Source organism: Anabas testudineus, chromosome 11 (assembly GCF_900324465.2).
Source record: "Anabas testudineus chromosome 11, fAnaTes1.2, whole genome shotgun sequence".
Taxonomy (NCBI): Eukaryota; Metazoa; Chordata; class Actinopteri; order Anabantiformes; family Anabantidae; genus Anabas; species Anabas testudineus.
In genome coordinates this window covers 13,845,007-13,868,123 of record NC_046620.1, presented here as the reverse complement: position 1 = coordinate 13,868,123, position 23,117 = coordinate 13,845,007, and the positions used below count along the sequence as shown (strand labels likewise).

Genomic DNA, 23,117 nt, shown 5'->3' with positions numbered 1-23,117 from the left:
CAAGGTTGGTGACAAACAGTCTTCTTTGACTTCTGTCATTTTGGTTTCCAAAATGACCATGAGCGTTTTCTCATTTGGTTCCCACACAGTATACTATAAAGGCACCATGTCAGCAAGCCTCAAAAATGTAGATGGCCACTACAAATTAAGTGTTTGTTGAATGTTTTCAGCAATGATGAATTTTATAGAGAAGGAAATAACTCTTCTATGCTCATGGTTTGATGGTATGACTGCACTGACAAGTAAATCGTCCATTCACCAACATTTACGAGGCACTTCAGTTTTATTGCATAAGAAGGGCCTGTAACCACCTATCTCTTTTCCTTTTTGCTCTTTGTCTCCTCTCCATGCCCTTTTCCTCCTCTGCCCTACCTCTCGCTTTCTTTGTCTATGTCTTTCCTCCCTCCCTTTTTTCTTTGTGTCCCACTGGGGCTTCTCCAGCAGCTGTCGTGCAGTAGTGTGAGCACGAGAGAAGATGATCTATGGGCTTCTACACCAGAGCAATTAAGCAAAAGAAATTCAGAATGGAGAGAAATACAGTAGAGACATGGGTGGCGAGAGGAGAGGCGAGTAAAAAAGGAACAAAATACATGGACACAGGGGTAGTGAAGAGGAGGGAGAACAGCAACATGAAATCTAAAAAGGACTCAGAAATGAGATGATTCAGACTTTTTCTTCAGCAGAGGTTCGGGGTGCAGCGGAGAGATAGTAAAAGTAGACAGATGATGCTCTCATAGAGGTGGTGGAGAGAAGGTGAGTGTGTGCAGAGAGTGAAGGAAATAAATGGATCAGGGAGACGAGGGATCGTCTGGTGGAATTCCAAGGGTAGAGAGGAGATGAAGAGTAATTAGGTGAAGAGATCCAAAACGGTAGGAGGGACATAAAGAACTGCCGTGAGCGAAGGAGGAAGCCAAGGTTGAAAGGGGAGGCAGGGACTGGATGGATAAAGGGTAGTGGGAGTGAGGGAAAGAAAAGGGGGGATCTAGAGAGAGAAGGAAGAAATGGAGCAAAGGTATGGATATTGGAGGGAGACTAGAAGGTGACATAATGGTGGTGCATTAGCAAAGGAGGGAGGGAAGGAACAAGAGAAAGTAGGACAGAGGGAGGGAGGGGTTGGGAAAAGGAAGGATGATGGAATTTAGTACAAAAGAGATAAAAGAACATAAAAAGAGACTAAAGGTTAAGAAAGGGATTGCTTGATTGATGTGAAGAGTGAATACATAGACACTAGAGAAAGTATACAGACCCCTTCTCATTGTGTGTACATTTGGTCATAGAGCATGCATTACCGTTGATGAGAAATTGCAGCTAAAAAACAAGCAGTGCCATGACACCCAAGTAGCTTGAAGCTGCTTGTATTACAAAATGCATCAGGCTAAAGTACAGGATGATGACTTCTTCTTACAAAAAATCTATCATTTGTCTTTATTGTGAAGGCAGAACTGAATTGCAGAGTGTCAATTCAGAGGCAGCCTTCTTAGACGCAGTGGAAGAGTGTATGCAACAAATCTTGGGACAGTCATGGCCCACAAAGGATCAACCTGCTGGATCCGTAGTTGCCTGGTGAAAGAAAGGCTACAATTCTCAGCTGCGTTTGAAGGAGCCTTCAGAACAGGACTTCCTTGTCATGATGCTGTGATTTGTGATTTTGTGAATTTATCTATACAAATGCAGCCTGCGAAGGACGCCACAGCCAATATGTCAGCGCAGTGTGTCTTATAGTAAAACAAAGAGCATTCAGAAGAGATGCCTCACAAAACAAACAAGCTGCCGTCACCATGGCTCCCCTCCAAACACACACTCTATACACTCTTCTCTCAAACAACATACATTATATCTGTCAAGTCTAGCCAACCAAAGTAATCCACTGTCAAACAGTATAGACTATGTTTTCCGCTGTAAATATTGGTTTCCTGTCAACACCGTCCTCCCATCCTGAGGGATGTGCCACGAGACAGACTTCAGGCCTTTGCTCCTGGTCCCCTTGGAGGGGTCTGGATCCTGTTGGCCTCTCTCTTGCTATCCCCGAGCCTGAGGGGCCTCACGTCTGACAGCTGGTCCCAAAACTGAGACCCACTCTGACCATCTGTCTGGGTCATGAATATGACTGCTGACGAGATATGTTCTCAGAGCGCTTTTTTTTTTTTTAAATTTCTTTCTTTTATGAATGGATGTCACTGTCAGTGCATCTTATTTATCTACACTGCTTAAAAAAAAAGAAAACTAAATCATCACAGTTTAACACCAAGTCAGTTCAACTTCACGGATATCAAATTGTCCATTTGTTAAACACATATGATTGTGAATCAGTTTCTGCCTTGATGCAAATAACCTACCTCTAGTCTACCTCTAGAAGGGTGTTTACACATAAAATATTTTTTATCTTACTTGCGTATGGACAATCTATCTTGTACTGGACGGCGGTGAATGCAGCCAAATCGGTTTGCACGGGATTAGATGTGATAAAATTGAGCTGGTTAAAGAAAAACTGCCTTTATTTTCACTTCTGTTTTCATGCTCATTATTATTTCACCAACTACCTGTACACATTTAGTAATTCTTCCTGCAAGTGCCTGCAAGCTTTATGTGCAAAAGGCTTCACTGATTCAGAGCCAAGGATATGCCTCCTTAGACCATCACTTATAATTTCTTAATGATGAAGGCATTAATGCCACTGACTTGTCCTCCTCTTCCCCTGACCTAAATCCAATTGAGCACCTACGAGACAATATGTATCGGCGTAGCTGGCATCACCAAGATACTCTGATCCACGTCTGGGAGGATACCATCCACTGACTACATGCCTAGAAGTCAGGAGTGCACACAACCACACGGTGCCCATATACACTCTGAGCCACATTATAAGTTACAGAATAAAACTCACACAACTTAGATAAGCCTGTGTTAAAATGTTGATTTAAAAACTTTGAGTGTCATTTTTGGATACAGCCATCCATGGGTTGATGATTTTGGTTTCCGTTGACTGTTTTTATGTCATTTTGTTCTGAACAAATTGACAGTGCACATAAGGAAAGATTTTCAACTTGAATAATTTGTTCATCAAGTTCTGATGTGTGATGTAAGTTTGCTTTTACCTTTTTTTTAACTTTGATTCAAATATATTGCTCAACTTTAAAGGTTTATTTTTAGCTAAGGTCTGAATACTTCATCATATTATTATATATTATTATATTATTTGGAATTATATCACCAAATAAATAAGTAGATAAAGTGGACAAATTCTTTATAAGAATTTATTCCACTCAGTGTATTCATAGGTCCACTGTACCCCTACAGCCAGTAAAAAACATTGTACAATATAAATTATGTCACACCATATTCTTCAATAGCATGCAATTGTTGATCGCTGAATAGGGTTCTAAGAAGGAACATGTTGCTCATTCCTCTTGAAGGGCATATACAAGGGATTTGGCCCCTGCAGTTATTCCCAGTTCAGATCGAAGACGGTTTCCTCCAACAAAGCCTGACGTACAACATAAAACAATTAAATACCAGGGTTAGTGGGGAAAGGAATTATTGATGCAGAAAATTGATTTTTGTAATGAAATGTAATTGAAACAAGTCACTTTGCAGGATGTCTGAAGCAATGATTATAAACAGATTCATGTTGCACTGTTTGTTTGTGTATGTGTGGCATTAACGTGGATGTGACATTTCCTTTCTATGATTAAACAGACACCTCATCATTTATGTTGGTCTGATTCCATGGCGTTAGATGGACCTTTAGATATGTGTGCATGTACTTCTGTGATTTAAAAATGTATTTTCATCATTAGAGGCTAGTCAGAGCAGGCTTACCTGCTTATCAAATTACAGCGGTGCATACATACTGTACACACACACACACATGCACACTACAGAATCAGCAGTCCATTGTCTTGTATAATGGGCATCATACTGTAAACATTAGCTGTCTATCTGCACAGCTCAGCATCATTCTGGACTATTGGCACTGTGGATATTGTTTGCCCAGTTGTGTGTGTGGGAGTGTTTGTGTGTGTGTGTCATAATAGATTAATTCACATATAAACAGCTGGTCCCTTTCAATCGGCTATTTAGAGCTAGACACAAATAGCCTAATTAATTGTGATAAATTTCAGCACTAATGTAATTCTTTTTTTTGCGTCATCACTCTAGCATATCCCCCATTTGCTTTTACGAAAATATCTTCACACATAACCCCTCTCTACTGTAACTCTAACTAAAAGTTTTATGAAATAATTTTTTTTTTTCATGCTAAGAAATGAGTTTCAAGAGTAGGACCTCATTGCTCTTCAGGGTGCAGTTAAATTAATCATTTACTGAGGTAAATGACCTTCATCTTGCAGCCCACACAGAACTTCCTCCACCTGAGTTGTGGGGCCCAACAGCCTTTGTAGCATGGTGGGAGCTGGGAGCTGGGAGCTTCTATACAACATCCACTTGCATGACTTTTTCCTATCATTGCTATGCTGACGACACACAGCTCTTCCTGTCCTTTCCACTGGATGACTCCACTGTCTCATTACGTATCTCTGCCTGTCTCTCTCACATATCCGCTTGGATGAGAGACAGGCATCTTCAACGTGACCTCGTCAAGACAGAAGATTGTACACAGTGATTGTAAGTCTGCCAGAGAGCCTCGGGGTAATCATTGATGACCAACTTAGCTTTACTGACCACATCTCCTTTGTCTCAAGGGCTTGCAGATTTGCCCTTTTCAACATTAGAAAGATCAGACCCCGCCTTTTAGACTATGCAACCCAAACTATTGTGCAGGCCCTGGTAATATCTCGTCTCGACTACTGCAGTATCTTACCGACGGGGTTACCAGCATGCACCATCAAACCCCTCCAGATGATTCGAAATGCAGCAGCACATTTAATTTTTGATCAGCCAAAATAGACACCTGTTACTCTACTCTGCAGATCTCTGCACTGACTTCCTGTAGCTGCTCACATCACGTTCAAAACAGTGACCCTTGCCTACAGAGTGGTCAACTCAACAGCACCTGCCTAGGTGAAGGCTGTTAATCTTAATCTTGCACTTGCACCTGTGAAACTAAAACATTTCTTCCTGTAGCACTTTACTTTAATGCTTTTCTCCTTCTCATTTGTAGGTAGCTTTGGAAAAAAGCATCTCACTTGTAACCTTGTAAATGTTATTATTACCAGTGTTTAGTAATTAGTGATATGTATACTTTGCTTTTGCAGAGCTATGGATCTGTAGTTGCCCAGAGACTGGCAGTGGGATTGCCAGGGATTCTTGAAGCAATAAAATAATGAATAGTTTGAACCTATAGTTTGGTCTGTGGGGAGTTTTACTATTTTTCCTGCTTGCCCAGAGTTAGAAAACACGTTGAATGTTATTCTGACTGACACTGACTTCACTGTGAAGATATGTTAAACAGCCTTTGGAGGACTTTAACATTGTATTCCCTTTCTTTTAAAAGAACCTGTGAATGTGGCTATAAGCTAAACTAGACTCTCTGCTCATTATTTCTTCTGTACTGTGTGCAGGGACATCATAAAAGCATCCATGAGTTTTTTTAAAATAAAGGTAAGAAGGAAAAAATGTTGACCTCCCTTTTACATGACCTTTTCCTCCCCCTTTCACCTGCAGACAGCAACTTCATCCTTGCCAATGCTCAAGTGTCGAAGGGCTTTCCTATCGTCTACTGCTCAGATGGCTTCTGCGAGCTCACAGGCTTCTCTCGAGCAGAGGTTATGCAGAAGAGCTGTGCCTGTAAGTTCCTCTATGGACCCGAGACCAGTGAAAGCATCATACTCAGCATTGATGACGCCTTGGAGGAGCGAAAAGAGTTTAAGGATGAAATCATGTTCTACAAAAAGACAGGTGAGGTTAGATAGTGATACAAAAATAATTATGTTTTAATTGGATCTGAGTTGTTGTTTCACTTGTTTCTTTTGATCCTTATATTTGTCATTGAATTTTTCTGCTCTTTTGTGCTCGTGACTGGCCACATTACCATAAAACAGAACCTGTGCATTGCTGTACCATTTACCAATCAAGTGCAAGTAGCACAGAGAGGCATTAGAGAGTGAACAGACTGAGTAATCATCATTTGGGGCACTGCCTATATATTTTTAAAATGGATGGTGGCTATTTCTGAAGAAGCTCCATTTAAATGTACATAGATGGATCCATGGCTAGATGAAGTAATGGTTTCTGAGGAATGGATATATAACATTTTTATTGGCTCATTCTCATTAAAGGGTGATTAAATAAAGCAATCAGTCACAAAAGTCCCCCAGTTATTATTTAACACTGAGACGCATTAAACTTTCATAGCTGTCAGCTAGTGACTCCTTAACCCTGTCTTCTTCAATTACACTGAGCCCAATAGCTAGCTATGTGGCATGGTTTGTTGTGTGCTTCACTGATTAGCTGGCTGGCAGTGAACAAAATACAGTCAAAAATAATGAGTGCATCCAGGGATCAGTGGATACATGCTTGCTGTGATGTGGGATGGGGCCATGTGCCTTGCATGGTCATTACAGCGTTTTTCTTTACTTTTTTGCTTCCCATTCTTGCTGTGTCTTGCAGTAGATCCAGTTATACTGTGTAAAGCTACAGAAATTGAGGAAAAAAATAAGTTTGTTTGTGCGTGTTATATAATTTCTGCATGCATTGTTGGTGCAGACCACACACCTAATGTCAGACATTAAATGTTCCTCATGTTGGAAATAACAATCTTACTATTTGGTGGCTGTTCTCATTGTATTAAATATTCTTTTTCTGAAGATGTTTTGCCAGTCCATTTCTCATCTTATGCCTCAAAAATAGTTATTGAAATCATAAAATCAATAAAACAGCTTTTCATTGTATCAAACAAAAGTTCAATCTTGACCTTTTTGACCTTTCAAATTTTTCAGCCACCATACTTTACACAAGAAAAATGGAAATTTTTAACATTTGCAATTCCTCCAAAAACCTGTTGCCAGGCAATCCGACTGATTTGACAGATTGTGTCTTGTGATTTTGCCAAAGATTGTGTTTGTGTTAGGAAATGTTGTTTTGCAACATTTTTTTGCTGTTGTTTTGCCCTGACCAGTCAATGAGCTGATGATATGTTGCACAGTTTTACAGCAATATTGTATGTAGAGCTGGTCTCTTTAATGTCTAGCTTCATAAGCAAATGAGAGAGAGTTACAGTATATTTAAATAAACAACAATTTTAATCAGAACAGCAAAAGGCCTATTTTAACTGCACAACAACAAAACCGACATGTGGCCACAGATTACAATATCTGTGAGGCGGCCACCAAACTCCACTGTGTAATAGCTATTAAATATGGGGAACTAGTTTTAACAACTACAGGGATGGTTTGTAATGTTGCCCGCTCATCTAACATGATTAATACAGAACCGATGGTACGTGCACATGTCAGATGTTGTGTCACTTTTTTATACTTCATGTTTGATTGATTTATAAAGAAGATTTAGCAGGCAGCTCAGTGAAGTTTACACAGACATGGGTTGCTAATACCATCACAGATGTGACGCTCAATGCCACTCTGTCACTTGCTTTTCTGTATTTATTGTCACTTTCTCCCATATTCTTTCACCATTGTCTTCTCACTCTCTTGCTCTCTGCAATGCCATTTTCTTTTATGCCTTTTACCATTTTCACGTATAACCATTTGTGCCAATTTGTCTGCCTGTTTCCATTTCTTATCTTGCTGCCTTTTCCCCTGCCTCGGGTTTACTGGGTATTGTCTCATCCCTCTCTTTTTATCTGTCACAGCTGAGTCCTGAATAAATGTAGCTGATTGACTCAGTTTGTTCTCCATCTGTCTGACTGAGAAAAGAGAAAGCTGCATGTACGCAATCAGGAACGCTCTCTCTCTCTCTCACTGTGTGCTTGATAGTGCCTGCCTCGTCTCGCAGGCATACAGATACACACACACACACACACACAACACAAAATAAAACTGTGACTGAGTCATCTCTAGGCAAGGAAATTTTTGTGAGTGGGACTGATAGGAGGAATTCCATGGGAAAGCCCTCTTCGTCAGAAAGAGGAAGCCAATCCCAGCTTAGGCATTTGACAGAAATGTTAGTTCTGTCAAATGCATTTGGAATTTGATAAGTAATCAAACTGTCAAAGTGTAAAACTTGGAAAAGGTCAGCTTTATAAAAGTGATAAAACAGTTTGAAACACTTACTTTACTGACATAATTGTCACGTGGATGACACAGTGTGATGCGGATGTGCCCATGATAATGTACAATGTAAATCTTCAAACACATAGGAGGAATACAATTTGCTACCCAAACTGAAAAGACCTTTCCACTGTACAGTGGCCTATTTGGGACATTTCAAGTTCTGAAACATTCGCCTTGAGCAGAGTGGACTAGATCAGTTTTGTGTTTATTATCTATAGGCATGTCACTATGAGCCATCTCTTTCCTCTATACAGAGGTATATTATCTGTACAGTTACAGCAACTGTACAGTATTGTCATTGCAGCTTTAAGTCACAACCAAACTAACTTTAAATACTAACTGAAAACATAATGTCACACCAGTGGAGACAAAGATTAATACGTGGGAATTATCTTACTCAAAAAAAAAAAGTCCTATTATGTCTTTTTGATAAATCAAACTTACAACAGTGATAAAATAATGAACACAAAGCGACTATCGCTGGTGCAGAAACAAGGCTCACAGATGCTGACCTGCAGTTCCTCTGAAAAGCAATCTATTTAACAGGAGATGGGATCTCAAAGATGGGTTCATCTCTTGCTGTGCCTGAGGAGCAGGGACTTGGTCTATTTAAAGGCGTTGCTCCTCCCCAGGGACTTCCAGCTGTAGATAGGCTTACTAATAAGTCTGGAAGTGTGTGGTACTGTTGCACTACTGCATACACACGTATACATGTACCTGTATATGCAGAAGTTGTAAATACATTTCGAGTGCATTCAAAGATGGTGTTTAAAAGCATTAAGGAGTGTTTTGTCCCCTTTCAGCTGAGCTGTTCTGGTGCCTGCTGGACATTGTGCCAATTAAGAACGAAAAAGGAGATGTGGTGCTCTTTCTGGCTTCATTTAAGGACATTACCGACACGAAAGCCAAAGCCATCCACGAAGACAAGAAGGAAGGTCAGTATGCGTGGTTGTGTTATTAAATTTGAATGGATTCTAGTTGATAGAAAAGAGAAGGAAACACCCACTTCTGGTCCCATAAGTGGACGGAGGGCTGGAAAGTACTAAACACTGAATTGCATAATGGCTAATATCTTTTATAAAGCTTCACCTCACATGTGCCATCCTACTATTTCAATCATACTATAAATATAAAGAGTATTTGTTTTCAGAAACAATTACCTCAAAACATAATCCTAAGGGCAGCACTTAAGCTGACGTCAAAAGCAGCCTACGAGAGAGAAGGTTTGTTTGTGTGTCTGTCTGTGAAGACAACAAACTGCTCTTTGCCATCTCAGGCCTGCCTCCCCTGGATTTGCCTAATTATTCTAATTACTGTAAATATGGGAGAACAGAAAGCAGAAAGTTATTTTTGCCCACATAATGAAATGTTTTTCATAGAAAAGGAAAGAGGCTGATGCAGCATGCCTTCACACAGAGGCAAACGCCTTGCTATAATGGCTTTGGGTCTGACAAGCTTCTCACAAAACATTTGCATTTTGGTGCCGTTGTCAGTGCACATGCAGCAGGGGTGCGTTTGTCGCTGTGTGTTTTCACCAGTGCAGAAACCACAACGTTATGAAGTGTATAGAAACTGACTTTTAACAATGGTCGTGGGCAAAAACAAAATTATCATAGTGCTGAAAGAGGGAATTATTAACTGAGTATTTCCATCTATCCTGAGGAAACCTTCCAAGGACTGACAGACACCTTGGATGTGACCCAGTTAGCTCTCTGTCCTGACCAAACAATGTGTGAAAAGAGGGAAACCCTCTCTGGAGTCAACAGCTTCGTCCTCTCCTCCCTGTCTCGTTTCCTCTGTTTTGTTATGATCTCTCATGGATGTTCAACCTGACTTTTTCTCAACTCTCTCACATCTATTCCCGCTGCTTTTATAGTCTCACGTCCCCTGTCTGTCCTACATGCCTTTGCCCACCCGGTTACACACAACACCAACTCTCCCCCACCTATCTACCACCATCTTTCCCTGCATGAATGGCTATAAAAAATGGAGGGAAATTCATTAGATCTAAAAATAAGCATGTCTCTATCTCTGTGCTCCTGCCGCGTCGCATCCCCGAAGGCGGCACCGTGTTATGGATGGGTCCTGTCTGTTCGCCTCATCAGGGGTTGGTCCACACCCCCCCCCAACACACACCAAAGAGCACACGCACTTTGCGAAGTTTCAAAAAGGACACTCAGAAGCAGTTATCACTTCTATTCTCCACAGCTTTGTTATTGCCGTTATCTCCCTGAGAGCCAATCTGGCCTTAGTCCTTTCCTGTGGGTTCACAGCAGTGAGAATGGGGCTCAGAACCCAGCAGCAATAAAGTGCCTTCTCCCATTACCCAACTCCTCAGTCTGAACACATGGCTTCTGCACTGCCTACTTTATCTACTTCTAAAATACAATTGGAATAACCTCATACACAAGCACACCTGCAGGCACAAATACAAACTCACCCCAGTTGCAATCTCCCATAACAAATCCTCAATACTACACTTCACTGCATCTCTGCCGCAGTAGCTACTTTTCAAAGCTGAAAATTATGTTGTGCTGGAGTTAGTGGTTATGCAAAAATACATCATCGACCAACATTTATGACTTTTGACATTTACAAAAGCAAAATAAGAAACCGTGCGAGTTGCTTTGAAGTAGCACATTTTCCTGCTGCATATTCATGTTTTTCTATTCAGGAAAGAATATTATGTATTTCATCAACGGTAATGACTGATTCAGTCATCAAGAATTAACCTCGGGGGGTAAATTATTGTAGAGGTTTGTGTACTAATGCATGTGTGTTTATGTGTGTTTACAGAGCGACGGCGCAGCAGGGTGAAAACAGGCCCTCCATTCAGCTCCGCTCGTCTGCGGAGCAGTACAGTGCTCTACCACATCTCCGGTCACCTCCACAGCAGAGAGAAGAGCAAGATTAAACTCAACAAGGTATCATCAGACACTTCAAACAACGGAGCAGGATGGAACGCGGCACAGGGTGATTTAAAAGTGGCTGAGGGTAGACGGTACATCATGGGAAGTGAGAAGATAACGGCTGTTATTAAAGCACTGTGGGCAAAATCGAAGAGCGGGGAGCTGAGGGGAAACACGGTGCCTATAGGTGGAAAAGTGTCCTGCCAGTGAACAAAACATCTTAGAGTATCACATTAGCTGATGCTCCGTGTTATGGATTGCTGTCTTTAGCACATATTTGCTGCTACGTTTATGGCAGACAAACAGACCAGGGCAACGAGAGTGAACTAAAACAGTACATCTGAAAAAAAAAGCATCAGCTTAAGTTAGTTAAATTGATGTGATGATGCCACAGACACACAAGGCAACAATGACATACATTGCTCTTGCATCTTATTAGCTGGTTTTCTTTATAGTACATTTCTGTGATGTGCTACGGTTTTTGCACTATTTAGGTAAATTAAAGACCTGCTTTTTAAACTAAATTCCTGTTTCCACATTGCTCAACTGATTGTTCCTGATAGAGACTGATGACTTTTTGACATTTGACATTTTGACCTAACAAGAAGGAAGTCAATTTGCCACGATTCAACTTACAGATAGCTTCACCTGGATGATAAAGTGCCTTTCTGTAATTAAGCTACTTTGTCTTTTTTGTTATTTACTGCCATTATAATGGTTAGTGGTTAGCACTGTCGCCTCACAACAGGACCTGTTGGATCGGGATTCTAATCTATTCAGTCAGGCTGGTTTCTGGTGCCGTGTGGAGTTTGCATGTTCTCTCTCTGTCTGTGTGGGTTCTCTCCAGCTACTCCGGCTTCCTTCCACTGTCTAAAGACAGGCATGCTAGAAAGGTTAGGATAAAGGATGGGTTAATGCAATAATATAGTTAAATATGAGTACTAGGCAGTTAATTAGTCCAGTCCAGTGTTGTATTAATTGTCTTGCAACCACAATAAAATTTCTTGCAACTGCAATTAAACACAATTCAACTAAGATCGCATTTAAGAAATCAGTCAATTACAGAAAGAAACTGTGTAGCAAGTTTAAACTATCACTTTGATAGTTGCAGTAGTCTTCCCTGCATAATAGCAGTGTGCTGATTGGGATTTTTTTTTTTTTTTTGACAATCACAATACAGAAGGCTGCTGCATGTTTTTATTTACTGCGTTTGTATCTTTTGTTCTGTCCTCTGCAGAATGTGTTTGGCGATCTACCTGCTTTGCCAGAGTACAAAGTAGCAGATGCCAAGAAGTCCAAATTCATCTTACTTCACTACAGCACATTCAAGGCCGGCTGGGATTGGTTGATTCTACTGGCCACATTTTACGTTGCTGTGACAGTGCCCTACAATGTGTGTTTTATCGGTGATGATGATGACTTGACCCGTAGCACGACCGTCAGTGACATTGCAGTGGAGATACTGTTCATCATAGGTTAGTTCTGTAGATGCAATTTGTAAATAAGAATATTATCACATTGATTCATTGTAAATAATTATATACATGTGATTTATTTCATGGCATGAAATTGTATTAATGTGTCTAACAACCAAACTTATCAATTCTAATTTTGTGTTTTCCTATTAGACATTGTTTTCAATTTTCGCACCACCTATGTCAGTAAATCGGGCCAGGTGATCTTTGATGCTCGACAGATCTGCATCCACTACCTGACCACATGGTTCATTATTGACCTGGTTGCTGCATTACCCTTTGACCTGCTCTATGCCTTCAAAGTCAGCGTGGTGAGTAGGATTTGGCTTATTGCATTGTAAAATGTGCTGTTTTTAATATGTGTTCCAAAAAAAGCATTACCGTAGGTTCTAACCATACATTAGCCTACTGGAGTATTAAAATTTACTCCCTTACATTTTATAGGAAAACATTTGCTTTTTACTCACTACATCTATCAGCTGCTGGTTTTGTTCCACACTGTCTTAAAGCAATGGAAGTTTGGCCAAATATATTTTATTTATATAAATGAATGAATTGTTGAATTATAAGAAATAGGTGAATAGCTGAGTCGTTTTTGAGATGTGTGGTCCAGGTTATGTGGTGAATAGATTTTCAGGAAGCCACAAAATACTAGCGTATTAGCCTAAGATATTAATAGGAAATATAAATAATGTTTTTACTGCAATTAAAAGAACAACACTGAAAATTAAATGCACAGTGAGAGATTTTTATAGATGCAACTGCTGTTAAGACCAATGTCTACTAAACAACCAATCAGAATAATGTATGGGGTGATGCACCAAACAATACAACACAAGACTTCATTGTTTCCAAAAGTAATAGTGCAGATGGATCACACACGCTGAAGACATTTCATACTTGTTATTGACTTGCATCGTAGCCCATGACTTAGTAGGTGTTTTGGTCTACACACATAAAACTTGGTGTTTTCCCCGAGTTTGCTAGCTCTATGCCACAGAGTGCGGCTTGCTGTAAACTAGGCTGTGTAAACTAGGCAGCTGATAGTGCTGTTTTATGGAACTAACTTAAAGAACAGCATGAAAAGGCTCCTCACAGCAAGATTTTACAAGTTGTTTAAAACAATTTAAGGGATGTTCAAACTTTGAGGCCACACTGAATAGTGCGGCGTACCTCGTGACCAGAGGATAAAAGGAAATTACCCCAAAATAGAGCCAGAGAACAGCCTCTATAATTTAAATAATGCATTTGTCCTAAACTGTACTCAATAATCACTATACTAATTTACATTTGAGAATTTATGTGCTACATCATGAAACACTAACCAGTCTTGCCAGATTCAAAGGGATTGCTCATTAGCTAGACTTTTTTTTTTTTTTAAGAAGATAACACTACCTAATAGAGAGCCCTGTCTACCAGTGGGTGGGGCCTTCTACGTGGGATCTGTGTAAAGCACCAATTATCACAGCTGTAAGGGAGATACAAGGCAAAGTAAAATGAGGCTGAAATAAGAATCTCAGGTTTGTCTCTGAGCAGTAGAATAAAAAACACTGAGCATTTACATTTTCTTTATGGAAAATCTGGCTCAGACTTGTACATTTCACATTATACACAGCATCAGATTCAACTGTGTTTTTTAGTTTCTTCTTTCTCAGTGGGATTGATGCTCAGTGAAATGTATTTCTCAGCAGTGTACATGTACTTTTGCAATGGAAGTACAGTTTAGAGCGTGTGCATCAACTTTTAAAATTAAAAAAGGAATTTTTTAGCCAAGTACCTGTACTACTTAAGTATTGAGTTTGTGTTCTTCTAATCCTTTGATGCATTACAAAGTGCAGCACTCCTAATAAATCTGATATTCCATAAGAACAGATTACATGGATTGTTTCCACTGCTCGAGTGCTTCTTTGATTCTGTGTATTGATTCGACAAACTGTGTTTGGAGGTGGCGCTGGGAAAAGAATCAAACCTGTATCATTAAAGCCCATTTCTGTTCTGTTTGAGTCAAATACACGGCCCCCTGAAGATTAGGATGAAACAGAGATGTGGAGCAATTAGGTAGACCATCTTGTCTTGTCTCTGGCTGAATGATACCACCCGATGGAAGCACTAGGGAGGTTTTGATTGGTGGCTTATGCAGTTTTTGTATTTTCTGGTTTCTAATTTAGAGAAAGGGATGCTTTATGCTGTGTGTTCTCACTAAATCACTGTAATGTGTGCAAAACCGTGACTGTATTGGATGAATTCACACAAATCTCACGTGTGAACAAACACAAAATAGATCTTCACTAAATTTGAAAGAGTTTGTTGTCTATTTATAACAACGGGAAAAGGCTAGTCAAGCTTATTTTAAGGACATGTGAAATATGTTGTGAAGGGGAGGGGCACTGAAAGGTCGGGCACATTGACAGGCTGCTCCAGGCAAAGGTTCCAGACTCTATTAATGGAAATACCACTTGCTCCCAGTAGGTTGGGATTTGGGTATGAGGCTACTAGGCCACAAGTTTTCCTACTGCAGTTGGGGAGAGCGGCAATGGCCAGTAATTGCTCAGCGTTCTGCATGGCATCCCCCCAAGGACAGAGCATTCAGACTAATGTCCCCTTTGTGGACAGAAACCATCTTTTACTACAATGGTCCCGAGGGGGGGTTCAGCCACTGTGTCGTTTCCTGGTGCTCTCCTTCCTTTTGTTTTTGTCATATGTCTTGATCAGTTCAGCTATTGGGCGTGTTTTATAGTTTGTCAGAAGTTCGTATTTGACTGACTCAATTTGATTTTTTTGTTCTTTTATTATATGTACTATTACTTGTACACAATGTTCTTTATTTCTTACATATTTTCTAGATGCTCTTCCTTTAACTACTTAAATATCTTTATTTTTATGTGAACTGATGTATATAACTTTGATTTATTTACAAATCAATCAAAAGGACACAAAATCACTAGCATCAGTTGCATTATTTGTTTTATTTTGAAGTTGTTTTATGTGAGTTTTATGAATTCAGCACCATTTACTGTGTACTGAGCTTCTTCTAGTAATAATGTTTGTACCTCAGGACTAAGACAGTAATTTGTTAATAACAATTTACTGCCACAGTTATTATTAACAGGCCTATAAATACATCCCATGGGTCTGGGGGTCTAGTTGGCATTGGAGCAGCATTATTTGTGCTCATGTATGCTGCTGCATCAATAAAATAAATAAAAGCAAACATAACCAGTCGCGCTGGCTTGCGCGATTGGCTTGTAGGGCTAAAGACTTGGCTGCAGGGGGAGAAATAATGAGCAATTCTGTAAAGTGATAGTCCTATGTGCACAAATACTGCCTTAAAAAAACATTGGAACGCACAATTTACGGGTAGCTAATGTAAATTTCACACCTGATGAACAGAGGAAATAGAAATGTGAATGTCAGGGGTGAGATGGACGTGGAAGAGGGAAAAGTTGAAGGGGAAAGTAGCAGGAGCTGTGTCTGCATTGCAGGGTATATTATATCGCTTACTGCTCATGCTGCTGAAGGAGAATGGCATGTGGCGCAGCCTGCTTTCTCCATAGGTGGGATGCAGGGTGGTGATGGATGGTGGAGAGGAGATGGAGCTTCTCCCCAGGGCTTGGTAGGAGGCTTCATTACCCCTTGTGCTGCACCACTTCTCTATTTCTCGGAGCAAGAGTGTGGAAAAACCACCATAAAGCATGCTGGAGTTGGCATGCAGGAGCAGCTCTGTTAAGGACCGTCCAAAGATCTTCTCCTCTTACTGCAGCTTGTAAAGACACTGTAAATGTGTAATCAATTGCCCTACCCCCAACCTAAAGATTATTCTAACTTCTTTTGTTCCTTACGTCCCACAACCTCCCTATTTATTTTAATTATGACATTATATATGTCTATCCCCAATTTTTATCCCATTTTCTCAGTCTCCATCCTAACCCAGTTCCTGCCCTACACAAACACTACACAATCAATGTGCAACATACATCCTCAGAGAGAAGTTACAAATATCCTCTGTGTTCTACATCCCTCGAAATAATAGCTAGTGTACGTGCGTGTGAATATCTCCAATGGGGATGGACAGCGACAAGCCCCAAATTATAGACTGATAACAGTGTGATGCGTTCACATCTACAGCACATGAATGTAGGAAAGATGTCAAAGGGAAACTAATGGGAACCAGAACGGTTGTGACAAACGTTGTTTCATTTGCCAAGGACTAAAGAAGATAAGCAAACGTTGCAGAAGTGAGGAATGGAGGTTAATAAAACAACCAAACAAACACACCTGTGAGCAGCTCCTGATTTCTCTGATTGTTAGGTTTATAGTCAAGGATTCTTCATCAGGAAATCTTTACACAGATCATATTGTTGGTGCATTAACGATCAAATTCTAATTATAGACTCTGAGAGCACCGAAATCATCTGTATTGTTGGAGAGGACATGAAAACAGTGCGGTTTCTTAGCATTTCGGTGCCCAAGGCAAGACATCCTGTGGTGCCCCTGAGCAGTACATTGTAATATTTACAATTATAGTTCTAATAATTTTGAATACTTACAGTACTATTAATTGTACTATTATAGTACTATTAGTACTATTTGCTGATGACACCACTGGAGTGCGACTTGATGAGATGAGATCACTACAGAGGTGAGATCTTTCGCCTCATCCAGTGGTGTTCAGGCAACAATCTGATCACCACTAAGATAAAGGACGTCATTGTAGATTACAGGACAACCTGGAGGACAGAACACCTCCACTCCACATGGAGGGTGGTGGGGTAGTGGAGGCTGTGGAGAACATTAAGTTCCTGGGGATCCACATCACATCTGACCTCACCATATGTTATATATCTATTTGGTTACATGATTTTAACCAGGACCTGATCATTCATGTAAATATTGTAGTTTTTACTCCACTACATTTGTCTGACTGTTGTAGTTACTAGTTACTTTGCTGATTCAGATTACCAATATCAAATATAATACATTATAAAGTATTATTATAGGTTAAGATAAGACTTTTAATAACAACACTAGTGTGTGTTTTGGCATTACATGTGGCAAAATTGCGATTAAGGCTGAACACATGATAACCGTGAAGCTCATCATCTCCAGGAAATGCCCGCTGTGACAAAAGCTGCAGGAAATTGATATATTTGCCATCTGTATACTAAAAATAAACTCACCTTGAGTCATTGGGCTTCATCCCCAGGTATCTGTGGTCCACCTGTTAAAAACTGTGCGTCTGCTCCGTTTGCTGCGGCTTCTCCAGAAGATGGACCGCTACTCACAGCACAGCACGGTGGTCCTCACCCTGCTGATGTCCATGTTTGCCTTGCTAGCCCACTGGATGGCCTGCATCTGGTACATCATCGGCAAGATGGAGATGGAGGCCAATGCCAACAACTGGGATATTGGTGAGTAAAGGAAAGGCAAAGGGAATAGTGTCCTCAAAATCGACATGCCCCCCCAGCTCCCTTGCTGTTGATGTTTTAAAACTCTAGTGAGTGCCACAACATCCAACTACAGGGAATGTAATCCTAAATGTAAAACATCCTGTACATCATGTGTGGTAGCACTGAACACTCAGTTGGGGGGGTCTACACCGACAGACCAAGTGAAGACTGGGATTCTTTGGGAGCAACTTGTTTTTTTGCAAGAAGTGTTACACAAATGTGGGCAGATTTTATTTATAATATTCTAACAGAGGGAGCCATTACCCAACCTTTTCAAGCTCTGGAATAAATAACTAAAAAAAAAACAACACTGGGCTTTTATGAGAAAAATGCTGTGGAATAAATGACTCATGCATGGTGGCTCAAAATAAAGGCTATTTTAATTGATCATCCGACTTTAATAAAAGAAGTTATTTGTGGTTACATAGGTCCTATATGCTGTATACAGTATGTTCTTTAACACACTCTTTCCCTCCTTTTTACTCTTAGCTTTTGATGTTCTGATTTAATTTCACATTTGTCTCGGCTCTTGCGTATGTGTGTGGAGCTTGATAACCATCTTCATATCCCGGTGTACCACCGTTTCATTGCTTATTATTCTCGAATTATGTAGATTATAGCTTTTAAAGGTGCGACCATCTGTTTTAAAGTGACGCCAGACTAACACGACAATCAGGGACCAGACACCACATGCATGTTGTTTTGAAACACATATGATTGAATTTAGAGGTCTGTTCCAGTAACTGTGCTATGGATTATGTTGTTATATAAAATATGTTTGGAGTACTGCATGTTTGCTATGTTAATGGTGTTTTAGGTTTATAATTTCATCATCATTTCTATCTGTATTTAAGCCATATTCTCATAAAATATGCATTGAATAGAAACGTGTTTGTGCATGTAGTTGTTTGTGTGAGCTGTAAAACTGACGAAGCAAATAGTGTGATTCTCTCTGTAATTAATGATGGAGCCCCCAGGCTTTCCCCTCAGCCTCCAGGTCCCTCATATAATAAGGCCTGTTGGGCTGATCTCTGGTCAGTATCGATGAGCTGGATCGCTTGCAATTACCTCGCCTTGGTGTCTTTATAACTGGTTCCGGGTCAGCATTGACTGGGTCATGAGAATGATTCGGATTTCTCTTCACCAATTACTGCATTTCAGTGTCATAAAATAACAGCTCAGTGCACGAGGCAGGATTAATGTATTGCGTCCTAATTATGTGTTTCTGATGCTGAACTGAGCGTTGAAGTCATGGAGCTATGGTGTGAGGGGCTTCCATCCAATTACCATTCATCAGTGTCTGCAGGAGACTCTCCTGGGATCAGCTGTATGTATCTACACTGTACTGACCAGAGATCAGTTCTGGTTCCCAAGCATCTGGTCTGCTTCCACCATTCTGGATGTAGCATGGGGGAGAGCACTTCTCACCACAGTTTCCAGAACCCAGTGCTGTCAGATTTGTCTGCATCTAGCCTACATGCTTCACTACACAGGCTTTCAGCTAATTACTGCTCACTGCTCCTCTTTGTATTTATATAAACTACAAATTCCTTGCAATTATATGGCACATTTGTGGTGATACCATCTACAGGAGTATGTTTCCTTGATTATGCTCCTCAGAACAGGGTTTGTTTTTTAAATCTCCTTAATCTGTCTCTTAATCATCATTCTCTTGTGACACTAGCTTTGAAAATAATGAAATAATATAGCTCTAGCTCTACTTATCCATTCATTAGTCCTTTAATTCATTAACATCTCTGCTTTGACTATTTAAATCCAGGATGGCTCCATGAGCTGGGGAAGCGTTTGGAGTCTCCATATTTTGGCATAGGAAGCGGGAATGGAACCAGCAGCAACCTGTCTATCCGCAGCGTGTACATCGCTTCACTCTACTTCACCCTCAGCAGTCTGACCAGCGTGGGCTTTGGCAACGTGTCGGCCAACACTGATGCAGAAAAGATCTTCTCTATTTGTGTCATGCTTATAGGAGGTAGAGGAAACACACACATCCGTAATCACATGTATGTGCCTAAAAATCCATTTTCTGAGATCTCACATTACTGTATGTCTCCGTGTCATTTGGAGGTGAGTTTGGTTTTTCTCCTCATGCCATTTCCTTCTTTCTCATCTACTACCAATCCATCATGTCTTGGTTAAAATTATGCAGCATCAACAAAATCAAATTTATTTCTGTCCTGGCCTGTCACTTGTTGTACATAAATGACAAATATGTCCATGGAAAAAGCATCCTTTACATATGCATGCTGTTTCATTTCAATCCAGGCTCAAGTATAATGTATATTAAACATACTTTTGCAGGATGATCTAATCCATTTAAACTGGATCCATATACTAAGGTTGGAGGTCACCATGGTAGGGTTTTCCCTGTGGACACTCCCCACTTTGGTTTGGCTAAATGTTAAATGTTCTTAAGGCAGTAGCATGCACACAGACACACACACACACTTATGCCTTGTGGGTAAACACAAAATGAAAACTAAGCACCTGTTCTTTTTTTATAGCTGACCAAGCTTTATGGAAGAAATTGGAATAATCAATACACTGAAAAAGAAACATCCATGAAAGTCTGATGAAAAATAAAGTTTGATGACAAAAAAACAGTTTTCTGTTTTCACCCGTTTAGTGGTGTGAATAACATATACACTGCCTGTCCAAAAAAAATGTTGTTGAACCACCTTTAGCTTTGATTACGGCACGCATTCACTGTGGCATCGTTTCAGCTTCTGCAATGTCACAACATTTATTCTCGTCCAGAGTTGCATTCATTTTTTACCAAGATCTTATATTGATGATGGGAGAGTCAGACCGCTGCACAAAGTCTTCTCCAGCACATCCCAGAGATTCTCAATTGGGTTAAGGTCTGAGCTCTGCGGTGGCCAATCCATGTGTGAAAATGATGTGTCATGCTCCCTGAACCACTCTTTCACAATTTTAGCCCGATTGATGAATCCTGGCTTTGTCATCTTGGAATATGCTCGTACCATCAAGGAAGAAAAAATCCATTGATGGAATAACCTGGTCATTCAGTATATTCAGGTAGTGAGCTGACCTCATTCTTTGGACACATAACGTTGCTCAACCTAGATCTGACCAACTGCAGCAACCCCAGATCATAGCACTGCCCCCACAGTCATGATGGGTGCTTCACTTCACCCACCTCGCTTCTTACCCTGATGCGTCCATGACTCTGGAACAGGGTGAATCTTCTTTTTTGGACCGGCATTATATTTTTCATCAATGGAAAATGTCAGAAACAGGAGTCGGTGGCAGCAAAAATCACACTGGACATGTCGTTCCAGTCAAATCAGCTGTTCAACAAGGCTCTACCCTGTTCCTGTCTGAGAGGGGCATGAATGTGAATATGATATTTAGCTGGGTGTCTGGTCAGTCTGTTTATTTGATCACATTAAGTGACAGTCTCTGGTTTTTACAGGGCATACATTTTTATGACTATTTGTAGTTAACTTTTAATTGTAATTCAAATTATACTGTCTACAGTGCATACAGTAGTAAAACTCAGCACTTAAATTAGTAATCTCCTTATTCTTCCACGTATATGTCCTGTGTCTACAGGGGTAACGTAAAGCAGGAGAATGATTTGCTGATTAATTCAGTGATTGATTGGTGAGTGATTTTTGACACTGGAAAATAGAACAGGACTGCTTGTTGCTGCCCCTCTAAATGCTCCATTGACCTGGATTAAGAAAGCAGGTGGTCTCAGTGCGAATCCCAGTCATCCCATTAATGCTGAACTGCTCTCCACTGTTACTGAAACAAGCCTGCTGTGTCTCTTCCTACACTGTGGCACTGTCAAATCTACAGTGAGATACACAGAAATATTCTTCTGCTGGCACCAAGTGCCTCTGCCATTAAAATACCACAGCATCCAAAAGGTTTTGCTATTTTTGTTCCATGTCTGGACAATGTCAGGGCAATTTATTTCATTCTGTTTCATTCATGCTTATGCCCCATTATCTCTTTATTCCTGCCTAACTCTGCATCATCCTGTCCTCTGCTCCTTTCCCTCTTCTTACCCGTAGCACTGATGCACGCCTTGGTCTTTGGTAATGTGACAGCCATTATCCAGAGGATGTACTCACGCTGGTCCCAGTACCACACCAGAACCAAAGACCTCAAGGACTTTATACGTGTCCATCACCTGCCACAGAGCCTCAAGCAGCGAATGTTGGAGTATTTTCAGACAACTTGGTCGGTCAACAATGGCATCGACTGCAATGAGGTACAAAACGAGGACACTCCAGCAGCACCACTATCTACTAAAGCTGTTATAACTATGACAGAATAATGTGTAACATCTTCAACTAAGTTACAATTAGTTGATGTCAGACTTTCAGATGTAGGGATGTCATGTCAGCACACTTGAAACTCGAACAACACTTAGACTAAAATAATGATAGAAAACAAGTGAGAGTATTCAGTCATGATTCATGTTGTAAATGATTCATGAGGTGCGGGAGATGGACATGTCATACTCCACTACTTTTATTTGAGCATAAAGTCAAATTCCCCTCCACATTTACTTATTACTAAATTAAAATATTGCATATTAACTTAATCAATAATTGCCATCCAATTTAACATAAATATATATTATATATAATATATATAATAACATAAGTGCTGTAAGTAATTTTCATCTTAATGTTTTAATTGTATTTAGCTGAAAAGACTTGTAATGCATGACTAGCGTCATGACAGAAACATCTGCTAAATGTCATAATCAGATCATGAACTCTACAAAGTACAGATTGAAAATTTGAGACTGGTGGTAAATGACAAAGGTGTAGATGTGGCATAAGGACAGCTAAGAATAAACACAAACAGAAAAGCGTAAACAGAACCTTTTTCGTTTCTTCTTTTTTTTTTTTTTTTTTTTTTTTTTTGACAAGCCTAGGGAAACCAGTCAGTAGTCTAATAGCAGCTCGTCCGTCCAGGCTGTGAATGCCTGCGAGACAGCTGTCAGAGCCCAGACCAATGCTAAGAAGGAGTGATGAAGATGAATCCCAGGCAGATGAATTATAGATGTGGCTGTTGATTAAAGTCAGCCTGGCTCTG

General features: G+C 40.3%; 1 protein-coding gene across 1 annotated transcript in view; it reads left to right on the top strand.

Annotated features, from left to right (window-relative positions):
• kcnh8 (potassium voltage-gated channel, subfamily H (eag-related), member 8) overlaps positions 1-23,117 on the top strand; it is a 43,451-nt gene that overhangs the window by 6,058 nt on the left and 14,276 nt on the right. Inside the window, exons 2-9 of the mRNA XM_026348096.1 lie at positions 5,623-5,856; positions 8,993-9,124; positions 10,986-11,113; positions 12,336-12,573; positions 12,727-12,884; positions 17,777-17,981; positions 19,801-20,010; positions 22,082-22,281. Of these exons, the coding sequence (XP_026203881.1) occupies positions 5,623-5,856; positions 8,993-9,124; positions 10,986-11,113; positions 12,336-12,573; positions 12,727-12,884; positions 17,777-17,981; positions 19,801-20,010; positions 22,082-22,281 (1,505 nt within the window). The remainder of the gene's footprint in view (positions 1-5,622; positions 5,857-8,992; positions 9,125-10,985; positions 11,114-12,335; positions 12,574-12,726; positions 12,885-17,776; positions 17,982-19,800; positions 20,011-22,081; positions 22,282-23,117) is intronic.